Source organism: Leptosomus discolor, chromosome 12, assembly GCF_034619465.1.
Source record: "Leptosomus discolor isolate bLepDis1 chromosome 12, bLepDis1.hap2, whole genome shotgun sequence".
In the NCBI taxonomy this organism is placed as follows: domain Eukaryota; kingdom Metazoa; phylum Chordata; class Aves; order Leptosomiformes; family Leptosomidae; genus Leptosomus; species Leptosomus discolor.
Window position 1 is genome coordinate 8,645,222 of NC_141402.1, and position 13,350 is coordinate 8,658,571.

The 13,350-nt window shown below is 34.6% G+C and overlaps 1 protein-coding gene across 4 annotated transcripts in view; it reads left to right on the plus strand.

Moving 5' to 3' along the window:
- Positions 1-13,350, plus strand: part of USP47 (ubiquitin specific peptidase 47) — a 56,654-nt gene that overhangs the window by 16,735 nt on the left and 26,569 nt on the right. For 3 of the 4 annotated variants that reach the window (XM_086472443.1, XM_009948516.2, XM_086472444.1), the window contains exons 2-9: positions 164-367; positions 1,306-1,419; positions 2,567-2,705; positions 4,385-4,481; positions 5,021-5,166; positions 5,964-6,043; positions 6,944-7,093; positions 13,242-13,337. In XM_086472443.1, the coding sequence (XP_086328569.1) occupies positions 164-367; positions 1,306-1,419; positions 2,567-2,705; positions 4,385-4,481; positions 5,021-5,166; positions 5,964-6,043; positions 6,944-7,093; positions 13,242-13,337 (1,026 nt within the window). Of the gene's footprint in view, positions 1-163; positions 368-1,302; positions 1,420-2,566; positions 2,706-4,384; positions 4,482-5,020; positions 5,167-5,963; positions 6,044-6,943; positions 7,094-13,241; positions 13,338-13,350 lie in introns of all 4 variants that reach the window. The other variant, XM_086472445.1, reaches the window with a different exon arrangement.

A 13,350-nucleotide genomic window follows, 5' to 3' on the forward strand; every position in this document is an offset into this window, starting at 1 on the left:
GGTTCTTAATTGTCTTACGCCTGCTTTCAAAAATGAAGTCCAGTTTTAGGATCCTTAGGTTTTTATTGGTGCATTTTATTGGTGAAGTCTTGGAGTTTAGTTGAAAAATCAAAACAAAATGTTCTTAACTTTACCCATTGATTGTTGCCTGCTGTCATTTCAGGTGGAAAGTGCTGCTGAGGAGCCCAGAGTGCTGTGTATAATACAAGATACCACAAATTCCAAGACAGTGAATGAGCGTGTTACCTTGAACCTGCCAGCTTCCACACCACTTAAAAGGCTATTTGAAGATGTGGCTTCAAAAGTGGGCTACGTGAATGGAACTTTTGATTTAATGTGGGGAAATGGAGATAATGTAACTGATACGGTATGGCGAAAGTGCTTTTTATTTCCCCTGAATAGCAAACATTTTAAATCTTCATATTATAGAAAAGTACTGTCTGTATTGTGTAGTACTCATTTAATTCCTGTAAAAATTTGTAGTAGATGCACCAGAGGGGACTGGCACCACTAGTTTGATTTGGCTGAATTTTGTTCTGTAATATCATCAATATTTTAGTCTCAAAATGTGCTCTTAATTGATATATGTATTTAATCATTAAACGAAAGAAACTAATGTGATAATTCAGATGTGATGCTAGTTTTCCTTATCAGTATGTATTTTTAATAATAATACCCAAGATAATTAGTCTCCTGTTTCCTGTGGTCTTGTTTGAGAAATCATTTCTTCTCAACAGAAGCATGTTGTGTAGTGACTTTCCATGTTCTTTTATACTGATTTGAATTTATTATCTACAAAAAAATTGATTAATAGCACTTATGTGCTTTATTTTAAATCAGTGTTGGTTTTAGTTAATGTAATTTCTATAGATGCACCTGGAAAACTTTGTAAGATTCCTTAAGAAATAGACAGTAACGTTTAGTAATATTTATGCTTGCTGAAATATTTTTTTTCTTAAAAAAAAAAAGTGTATGCAAGTTGTATACGACACTGGATGGTTTGGTGTTCCACAAGAAACTTATAGACCAGTGTCTTGACTTCTGAATAGATTAACGAACTTCTAAGGATTAAACTGTACTGTAATACTTAATTTACATTGTTTCTTAAACTATTCCCAAGTTCTTTCAATATTAATGATAAGTATGTTTTGCTTATACTGGATAATTATTTATTTTCATTTCATCTTAGTGTGTCAGAAGCTGCTTCAAGCAGTAGGGAGCCTGTTAATTGCTTATAGATCTGTTTATTTTTTTTAAAAAGTGTGTGTTTTGGTTTTGTGGTTTGTTTTGTTTTTTTTTTAGCAGACTCCCATAGATCAGAACAGTGACAAAACTATTCTTGATGCTGGTTTTGAGCCAGAGAAGAAGAACTTTCTGCATCTGACAGACAAGGATGGTGAGCAGCCTCATATAATGCCGGTAAGTAAAATCTTCACTCAGCTACATAAGCTGTAGTGTTGTGAGGAGAGAGATGTATATTCTGTGCATTGCCTATGTGAGATCAGAAAATGAAATAAAACTGGGCTGTATATTTCATACAATAAACTTCTTCAGGAAGCTTCTTGACAGACTTTTAGATTACTGTTTTACACTTCTAGGTTTCTCCTGAGTAGGACCGATTCCATTAGTAAAGATTTGCTGTCGCTTTTTATTTATGCTTGTCAAATATTTATGTAATGCTTTGCTGAGTAATTTTCTAAGATTATATAATTAATTAATCTTTGACATGTTTAGAGACAAGTCTTAACAATACAAGTTTAACCATATACCTAACCTTTTCCTCTGGACTTTTGAAGGCAATATTAGGCTACTCTGACAGAATTCTCAGAAAGGGCAGCCCTGTATTAACAGTAGTTACCTGCTTCCAAATTTATATTTAAGGAGAAAAAAAAAAAATAGATATACATAAAAGGAGTTGTCAGTGTTGCTAGAAGCAACTGTCTGCCATAACAAAATATTTGAGACTTTCTAGTTCTCAAAAGTGATGCAGTGAAAGATAAACACAGCTGCAGTTTATTTAAATCAGGGATTGGATAGAATAATGATATATTAAGATTTATTGCTTGGCTCTCATGTCAGCATAATGCTGGCCTACTTATCCTTTGTTGCGGACTTCGTTATCTGAACGGGGAAGGAAAAAATCCGAGTTTAAATAATTGTGCACAAGATCAGAATTTGAGGGTGACTCTGAAAGAATATTGAATTGTAATTTTTGTACCTGAATAAAAAACCTTATCTGTATTTTCTGCAGAAAACTTCATACATAGGAGATGCTAAATAGCAAACTTGCTTATTGTATGCATTATATTACTGTATTTGATTATATAGTATTCTAAAAGGCACTTGCTTCCACTAATATGAAGAATAATTGCTCACAGGTTGAGAATTTGGAGGGCACAATTAAAGTTACACAAGTAACTGCGTATCTGCAAGTTTGTAACATTCGTGTGATACGCTTGGCAAAATTGATTTCTTAGCCACAAGGGTAAGAAGTAAAACTTGTAGGTGCTTCGGTAAAAAATTGTTGTCTAATTTTTGCATAAAACCAGTGTATTTACGTTTTCAGGAGGAGTCAGGTACAACAGATGACAGCGTGCAAGACAGATTTATAGGACCTCTTCCAAGAGAAGGCTCTGTTGGCTGTACGAATGACTATGTCAGTCAAAGCTATTCTTACTCTTCAGTCCTGAGCAAATCAGAGACAGGTATAGTGTTCTCTCCTGTAAAGGCAATACTAATTTGTAATTATTTTGGCATATTTTCAAATAGCAGCACTTCAAGATTTTTTGAAATAAATTGCTATTTATTTTTAAAAAAAACCCACATCACTACTACATTTTTTTGTAATTTTTTCTACAATATTCTTTTATCAATTTTGGAACAGAAGAGCTGTATCCCATAGATTTATTACTTGTGTCAGTGCAATTCCACCTCTCTGTCAGGGGCCTCCTTTTCAGTATTAATCTGCTTCTGCATCCCTAGTTAAGTAGTCAGGATTGTATGACCAAAAAGTACTCACCTCAAGCTGTGTGTTCTCTCACAGCTTAATGAGTACTTGATATTCTGTTATAGAGGGGCTATCATCAAATCTCTGCGCTCCACGTGTTAAGTAAACTCTTCCTGCTATAGCCCCCGATTGCAGCTTCTCTGCCTGCACCATGGGTCCCCAAGAGATTCATCCTCTGCTGCCTGACTCCACACCAGCAAGCGGAGCCTCCCTCTGGAAGGGAAGTGCAGCTCTGCCTCCCACGCAAGTGCCAGGGCAGATCCCGGGAGGCTGGCTGGGTGCCTTTGCTGCGCAGTGAGGTGGGAGGAGATGGCAAGTTACAGCTCAGTAATGACACAAACTCCTGATACTAAATTTGTTGAGCAGACAGAAAGATGACATTCATATTACACCAATTCATGCATGTTCCATTTTTTTTTTCCAGCTATAAGAAAGTTTGTCTGCCACATACTTTTTTTCATTTAATATAACTGTGAAAAGGTGATCTGCATAGGGTAGAGTAATAAATAAAATATGTGTTCTAACTCGGTCTCTTCACAGAAAACACCTGTGTTTTGCATGGAATAGCTGCCTTTTCATTACTTGTATGGAACTGAGAAATTTTTTTTTATACTTACTAAGAGCTTCAGAGAATAAATAGGCATACTTAATTTCTCTATTATACTGTGCTTCAGTATATGCTGCTTACTTGTCAACAGTTGTTAATATTGTATATTTTGGAGAAGATCAGTGAGAGGAATATAAGTAAATAATTTCCTTGTCAGCTAATAAAAAATAACAGATTTTTAGTAGCTGTTTTAATTTATTATTGTGGGAGAAGGTTTTAGAAGATAGATGCATGTGGGCACTTTTGAGTTTTTTGGGGTTTTTTTTATTTATAGTTCCGAGATGATAGTACAAACCAATGCAGTACAAATTGTATTTACATTATTATAAGTAGGATCTTTTAAGGTGACATCAGACAATAAGTAAGCTAGTACACAATTAATATATAATAATTAATAACAATAAATAAAGTTCTAGTTTATTCTGTAAAGTATTTAAAACTACTATTAAAATTTTACAGTTACCTATATCCCCATTGGTGCAGTATTCAACATTAAATATTTATTGCTGTGAAATTCAGGATCGCTAAAATAGCTTTGTGTCATTCAGGGGAATTATTTCTGTGGTGGAAACTATTACTCTCCATTGCTCTCATAAATGAGCAATTGTAATAGTCCCTCAATTTTTATAGTGTAGATAACAATAGATGACAACAGATGGATGCAGTTCTTAAGTAAACTTTATCACAAATTTTCTTGTCAAATGCTTTAACTCTTAAAGTGATTCCCCATCTTTTTGTGTTTTTCCATCTCATTCGTGTTGTATTTGTAGGTTATGTGGGGCTAGTAAATCAAGCAATGACTTGCTACTTGAACAGCCTTCTGCAAACACTTTTCATGACTCCTGAATTTAGAAATGCGTTATATAAGTGAGTATATATAGTCAAAGCCTGTTCTTAAGTTTGTGCTGGTATGTATTGGTAGGAGACCCTTTTGAATGCCTCCTGTCAAAATTTCCTTGTTTGGATACTGAAAAGCATACTTGAAGTCAAGTGGGATAGACTTATATAAATTATAAACTTAAAAGCTTCAGTTTTTACTAAAATACTAAGATATGTTATTGATTGTGGCATGGACAAGATTTTTAAAGCATTTGTCCCATCTTGAAAACATCAAACTTGAATTTAAGTTTGATACTAAGTGCATTTCATGTCTGTATTTGTGCAGTGAATTGCTTAAATATTATTTCATTTGTTTGTGTTAGATATGTACATTTAAAGAATAGTATTGTCATTTACTGTGGAAATGGAAAGCAGTTTCATTTGACTTTTCCCAAGAAAAAGAGCTTCAGTTAACCTCTGTAGTGTGGTAGACCTTTTGAAATATAATAAATGCTGATTTAAATGCCTTTTTTTGAGTAATGTTTTCAAAGGATTTTTAATTGTCAAATATCTTGTGTTATGAATAGATGGGAATTTGAAGAATCTGAAGAGGATCCTGTGACAAGTATCCCCTACCAACTTCAAAGGCTGTTTGTTTTACTGCAGACCAGCAAAAAAAGAGCAATTGAAACAACAGATGTTACACGGAGTTTTGGATGGGATAGCAGTGAGGGTAATATGCAGTTATTAAGCTTGTGTGATTTGTTTCAGCAGCTGCCTGTTCGGGGCTTAACCGCTGTTGATGGGGAAAAATACTGGAATAATTAAAAATAATTATTGGCATCCACTTTGTTTCAATGGAAACAAAATAGCTTAAATGGTTACTTTGTTGTGCGTGTTTGATTTTCAAAGAAATTATGTCTGTGAGTTTTAGGCTGTTAAAGTAAAAAGCTTTATATTTTTGTAATTAAGATGCAATTACAGTTGTTAATTGTTTCTAAAGAAGTACCTCTTCATGAGAAACTTGCTTCTATTTTGAATTGCAAATGTTAAGTGCACATGTTCCATTTAAGTAGAAAACAATATGGATAATTCCATGAAATCAAACACTGTATTTGTCTTTTTGACACTTTGTATAGTGTAATTTTAGCCCGTAACCTGCTGATTATTCCATGGAGGAATCGCTTGATGATAAGGAGTTTAAAGTTGAATTTTAGAGCGTCAACACAGTGGGAAATAAGTCAGAACCAGTTCATTTTGTAACAATGCATATTAGCATTTCTGTATTTTTTACATATTCTTCCTTATGTCCGCAATTCTTGTTTATGCATAAACATCAAGGCCAAGCTGTCTGCTTATTTTTCTGACTTAACTTGAGAGGCAGCTGCTTGTGGAATTGAACACTGGCCCAATAGTGAATAGTGTAGTAAATAATAGGTACAGAGTTAACAAATCGGTAGCTTTTTAGGAAGAGTTCTCAGGCTAGTAACATCCCTTGTTTTAATTAAGATTATTTTCAATTTCTACCAGCATGGCAGCAACATGATGTACAGGAGCTTTGTAGGGTCATGTTTGATGCTTTGGAGCAGAAATGGAAGCAAACAGAACAGGTAAGAGTATGAAAGCTTTCTTCTGTTCATTCAGTGGTGTGGTATTGTTGTGAGGTTTTGTTGTTTTGGGGTTTTTTTTGTAAGGATGATTAAATATTTTAATATTAAAATATTAACTGAATCTTAAAGACCGGGATGTTGAAAGTGTGCCATAGCTGCCAGTTTTCTTGTTTGATGCAATAGTTAAGCTACTATAATGTATGACTTCCAAGAGTGTGTTGCTTCTGCTTTCCTCTCCCAATTAAAAGTGGAATATTCTGTACTCAGGATACTTAGTCTTTATTTGAAGCACAGAAAATGATTGTGTAACTCCTGTGATAGCATCCTTGCTGTCAGTATTTATTAGGCTACATTGCAGGTTCTTGAAGCTCAAGCCTACTCTTCTAATGTAGGAGAAAGTTAAGCATATATTCATATCACATGCTGTGTTCTGATAAGCGGCCAACTTGCTGTAGGTCAGTTTTCAGTTTTGTAGATTGGCAAATACTTCCTTTATCTTTCAGCACCTACCTCTGGATACAAAGGGAAGGACTGCAGTATCAATCTGTTAACAATGTGTGCAAGATCAGGCTTGTTTTTAAAACACAAACTTCAATTTTGGTAGTTTTGTAGTCACTCTTACGACATGACCAGGAAGTACACTGTGAAGCTTTTATAACATGATTTGAGAAGCTCATTTGATAAGTGGTTTATGTAGTGGTGGGGCAGGGGAAAACAAGAGATCAGGAGACGGATGTCGTGCTGGGGAACGGTATTCTTAAATGTGTAGCTATGCTTTGTATGTAGCTATTAATTAATACTTAGTATATATAAAAAAAGGCATTTTTTGGTAAAACTAAAGAAAGGAAGTATATTCCATTTCATTTGTTTACAGGTCTGTTGAATATCTATTTGTTTCAGGCTGATCTTATAAATCAACTGTATCAAGGCAAACTGAAGGACTATGTAAGATGCCTAGAATGTGGCTATGAAGGCTGGAGAATTGACACTTACCTGGATATTCCTTTGGTCATCCGGCCGTATGGCTCCAACCAGGCGTTTGCTAGCGTGGTGTGTACTATTATGCTGACTAATAGTGCATCCATACACACATAGAATACATAATGCGACAGTGGTATAATTTGTTATATGGTAAGTATCATCCTAGATACTCCATCTTGGGGTGTTCGTCTTTGTGCAGTGAACCAGCTAGCAAGTTCTAGAAGATTTTTTTTTGGCTTTTTGGTTTATTTTTTGTTTTGTTTTGTTTTTTCCTTTGCCCTTCAATGAGTCCTACTGGTGCATGTATAAGGGGAGGGGAAATGCAACTTTATTGCCTTAGGGCTGCAGTAATCAATTATTATTTTCTTCCTGATAAAAGTCTTCAGCATTTACTCAAGATATTTTTGAGATCAGTAAGTTTTATTTGGGTTGTTCTCTTTATTGGCACATCTGCTAAATTTTTATAGCAGTGTTGAAAATCTTAGTGACAGAACAGAACGTTGACTTAATTGCCATGTTGTTTCTGTGCTTCTTAAAGTTTACTTCTCAGATACCAAATGCTTTTAACAAGCAATTTAATGATAATAAAAAGTCCTATCGTGTATCAGTGTTCCTGGTCACTTTTGCTCCAGCATTACTGATGTTGGCAAGCATGTATATTGCTTAATAAATCTATGGAAGGTTTTTTGTTTTATTTTTTCCACTCCCTTGAAAAGAGGTGATTACAAACTGACGTTCCACTGTTGTGGCTTAAAATACCCGTACTATGGATGAAGTTGTGAGAATAAATCAAACAAGTCTTTCAGTAAAGGTTGTTTTAAACAAGACTTGCTGTGTAATTAGCTTACCAGAATTATTTCTTGGGTATAAAGTATTTTTCCTTTTGTATTTGGTATGCTGGTGGTATTTGTTTAAGCACTAATCATCCATAATTCTTAACAGTAATTCTGTTAAGAAAAGAATTGTTAGATTAAACTGCAATGTAGGTTGAAACTACTTCATATTTTAAAACTGTGAATACCAATCTTGAGAAGTAGTAAAGATGAGGGACGTTGATCTCTCAAAAAGGATTCAAGTTAGTAAAGTCTTCCGAATTCTTTTTAAGATTGCATTAAAATTTTTTATAACTATCCAGCTAATTGAAGCTGTATTGATACAGATGGATATTTTATGTAGAAGGCTTCCTTTTTCACCTTTGAAAACTCATTTCTAGAAATATTCCCTGAACAAAATTTTTGATTGTAATTTTTCTTCAATAATGAGATTTTTCTCATCTATTAAAGTAATGGAAACTATTCAGTTCAGGTAGTTGTATTCGGCATTTAACAATGCATTGTATGTGTGTCTCAAATTGAATTTTTTTCTTTAGTTTAGAAGTCTATAGTGGAGTGATTAAAAAAAACCTGTATATTTGAAAAAACACAGAAAGCTTGAACAGTTAAGAACTTAAATATCAGATTACTTTTAGTAGTATTTGATATTTCTCATGTAAATCAGTATTTACTGGGTTTACTACATTGAGGAAAAGTCTTAAGATTTTTGTTATGCAGAGTTACATGGTTGCAATTTGTATTGATGCTTCAATTTTTTGAGCTTTTTTTAATTCATATTCTGATTATATTCAGTTGATTTTCCTCCCTGCATTTGTATTATCTATAGCAGATGTAATTTTTAGTTTTCTAGTCTTCAACAGTGGGGAGATATGGAGGATACTTGCTTTTGGAGAAGGGAAAAATCGCCTGTTTCTAAATGGAATTCTCTGAAGGTAGTATCCTCCATTGATCCATAGGTGATGGTGATTTAGTAGGTTTAGGTAAAAGGGTATGAGTGAGAGATCAAAAAATTCACACATGCGCTAATAGGGCTTATAGAAGGGAATGCAAAACTTTTTAGACCTTGCTAGTCAGCTCCTGAGGGAACTTGCAGCAGGCGACACAACCCAAGATAGGGGATCTAAGGAGGATACTACCTTCAAAGAACTCTAGTTAGAGGTAAGTGATTTTCCATTACTTTCTAATAAGAGAGAATGGATGTATGAGCTTTAAGTAAGGTTAATCTGTAGAATGCCACATAAAGTGTATTATCCCACTGTTCGACATTGTGTACTACCAAAAAATGTAGATACCTGAAATATTGCATTTGTCTATAAATATGTATATTACTTGTAAATACATAGGTACATTGAAGAACTGGGAAAGATAATGTAATGCTTTCTTTATTTCCTAATGTGAATTAATTCTGAAATTCTTCAGCATGTTTTTAAGGTTTGCATTTTGAATTTTATTTTTCTGATTTCCCCACTCCATCCCCCAAGTTCATGTAGTAAGACTACATAGCTACAGACTCACTAGAGCAGCTCTGAGGCACTGTGATCTTGTCAGTATGTATCTTAAGAGAGTTTTTGGAAAAGTAGTTAAACTGTCTTCATTGTTCAAGGACATGGTTTGAAAAAAAACCTGAATCTTGAGGTCAGTAGAACTATAGGCATAAAAGTATATAGCTTATTTCAAGGAGGTAAACAGGAGCAGCAATTCACATACTGATTTTTTTGTAGCTACTAGTATCTTTTGTATAGATGTCTAAATTTAACAGCATTAGACATAACCTAAGAAGATTTTTTTTTTTGACTGCAAAACATACCAGTTTTGCAGGATGAAGAACAGCTGAAAGAAGAGTGAATGCAATGGTGAACTAGCTGGCGTGCTGAAATTATGTTATTAGAAAACAGTGGAAATTGCTTTGTAGTACCAGAGGACTAGTAATAATACAAGTATGCTGAAGATGTAGCAAGTACAGTTCTGTTTTGTGAAGTGTTGTTAGTTTTCACCATCTTTTGTATGTTAGCTTTCCTTTTGAGGGTGTAAGTATGCATAAAGTAGACCTTTTTTTGGGGGCAGAAATTAATTTGGACTTCGATGTGAGCTTACTTTGTGGTGTCATTGCCAAACTAAAACTGTTGAAGGTTGTTAGAATATGGATGGTGTGATATTTACACTTTTTTTTTTTTTTAAGCTAGATTGGTAACAACAAGGTCTTCTATTTTTAGTTGAGCATATTCTTTGGGCATGGGAAAACTAGATGAGATCTGAAAGTTTCTAGTTTTTTCCAAGAACAATTTTGCCTAATTGATATTTATTGTGTAACTTTTCATAAAGGTTCTCTGGCTCCTGTTCACAGATTTTACAAATTTTCACATTTCAAATGCTTGCAGTAACATATCTGTCAAACTACTATATGATAATGCATTCTTGTGGAATGCCTATCTTTAGCCAGATAATAATGAGTTTGAACTGCTTGTTATGGCATTTTAGTATGCAAAGTGTTACAAATCTCATAATCAGAATATTAAAAATTGGATATACTCAGAACTTGGCTAGACAGGGCCCTGAGCAATGTGCTTTGAGTTGGACCTGTTTTGAGCAGGGAGTTAGGATCAGATGATCTCCAAAAGTCTCTTTCAGCCTATATTGTTCTTTTGATTCTGTGAACTATAAAAAAAAACGTTCAAATAGCTTTTGGCATACTAATCTATTGCTTGATCATTTATGGTATATTTTGAAGTGTGTGTGTGTAATGTTGGAAATGCTTAGTACCTCTAAGGCTATATAATAGTTACCTCTTCAAAGATAATGTCAAAGATAACATTTAAAAGTAGAGTTGCACAAAAATGGGGGACGTCATGTGATAGGTTGCGCAGCATAGAAGCTTTGTCACTGGTTTTGCTGAGTAAAGTCAGAGTAGAAAATGGTGAACTGCATTAGAATAGGAACTGTATTAAGAAACATCCTAATCAGCAGAACTGGCTTTTCTGTAAAGACTATATAGAATAATTCTGGAGGAGACACACATGAGTAAACCAGAGGAACAGCAGTGTTCCTTATACAGGGATTGAAAAATACATGGATATTCACATAGCTCAAAAATAGTGGAGTTCTCAGGAGTTTTAATCAAGTTTTTCAAAGCGCAGCTCACTATGTGTGCTAAGCAATGAAACCCCAAGAGTGGTATAATAATACTTCATTCAGTTTTTGAGGGTCTGAAGGTGCATCACTTTTTCCCATATGTAAAAATTTATAGCGTGCTCCCCTGTTAAATTGCACATCACATGTAAGCATTACATAATCATTTCTGTCCCACTATTCCTGTCTTCCCATTCATTCATATTCATGTTGATGCATGAATTGCAACTTTTTACTTACACTCAAAATACATTTTTGTTGTCTTAACTGGCATTTGATTCATAAGAGAGAGTTCTGTGGTCATTATGTGACACTTTCTACATTTCATATGTTCTGTGTTGGTTAACTTTTTTGCTTGCATTTAAATAGTTCTGAATTTTAATTCCTTAACTAGTTTAAAGAATAGTCAAAACGCAGTAATCTATTTGTTTGCTGTTCTTTTTAAGCAGGTTTATAACTCGCTTAGTCTTCTTTCTTACATTTTTAGAATGAGATTCCTCACATTTCAGTTCATAATCTTACTAAACGTTAGCTATTGATTGTCCTTGAGTAAAAAGCAACTCAGCCTCTGTAGCATTTAGGAAGTAAATACATAGATGCCAGTTCAATTCAGACTCTAAACTAAAACATTTTCACGTGTCTAGAGAGTCTGCCAAAGAGCTGTGATTTCAGGGCTGTTCAAGGATTTTTCTGACTGGTTCCAAAAATGGTAAAGTGAGATAACTGCCTTCAGTGTTCTATTGAGTTTGGCATATTCTTCATTTGTGAATAGTTGTCACCTGGAATACAGTCCTTCTTAAAAGTCCTTTCTCCTAGAACAGCAACAGAGCTTCTGGAAAATATTTGTTTTATTGTTGTTCTTGCTACTTCCCTGAGTTCTCAGAAACAAAGAAGGGAGAAGGGAAGAATTGGAGGCTTTTTGAAGAGCTTGGCATATCCTTGATTTCCTCCCAAAGCATGACTTACCAAACAACGTGATTTAGATAGGAATCTTAATTTCTGTGCCAGCCAGATGTTATAATTGGTGAGTTTACTATGCCCAGTTAAGCCCCTTCTTACTTGTTCAGACTTCAGGGAACAGCTACAGTCATTCATAAGAGGTGATGATTTTAAAACCGTTGTTTCTGTTGATAATCTTTGTTTTAAACTGAACATCTAAATATGCAAGTTGTATTTGTTTTCACCTCCATAGATGATCAGCGAACTTCTGGGTTCCACCTGGAGTTCAGAAACCCAGAGCATATCAGCTGGGTTAAAGGTTTTAACTTTTAAAATCTCTGAGTAAAATTCTTCACTGAATTCATCTCAATATTCTTAGTGAATTTTGTTTGAACAAGGTTGTTCTCAAGTATATACAACCTCTGTGCAGTATCATTGTTGCAAATTATGTTAGGGGCAGGACAAATGATCAGTTTGGTTTTATTTTTGAATGTTGTTTGCTGTAGAGAGGAGCAAAGTAGAAATCATTAAGCTCCTGGATTTAAGGATTAGTGACAGAGCTCTTGGGCAGTTGTCGGAAGACAAAATTCCAGGTTTTGGTCAGTTGCTTCATAATGTTTACGCTAGGAAACTAGTTCTATCTTTACAGGAGATAGCCATATCTAGTTCTTGCCTCTTTGGGAGCGAAGCTCAAATACTCTCCCTCCATCCTTTCCCCACCTCACTTAAAAGTGATATCTTCAAATGTAGTTTCCCAAGTCCCTTTGTAGAATGGGACTAAGGCTGTCTTCAGGCAGGGCACTGAGGAATTGAGTAACATTTTTTCCTGCTACCTCCCCCTGCCCAGTAATTATTGGATGGTATCTGTTGGGAACAATTCTTCATGAACCCAGAAGAAACCATCTCAAAATTCTGGGAGAACAGGGCCAAAGCAGGGTTGAAAAATAGGCTCATTTTCACAGCAGCTGACTGAACAGACGTTGACTAAATGTGATGTGCAAGATAACAGGACAAAATGTCATTTTCTACAGTATGTTTATTAAAACAAAGGCAATTTGGATTTGTCAAATACTGAATGAAATATAGTTAGCAGTAATTGTGGTTTGACTATCTAACCCTGGGCTGGGTAGAAAGGTTGGGTTTCTCTTCATATTTTCCCAACTATGTGCCTGCATCAAATTTTATCAATCATATTTTGGTTGTATGTTTAACTGAAGTACTTTGTATGTGTTTGCAATCTCATTGTAAATGTATTGTTCTGTTTTATACCTACATAGTAAACATTCTTTAAAAATCAGGTAACTTCTTTTTGTTATTAGGAAGAAGCACTGCATGCTTTCATTCAGCCTGAGATTCTTGATGGCCCCAATCAGTATTTTTGTGAACGATGTAAGAAGAAATGTGATGCAAGGAAGGTAAAGACCGTCC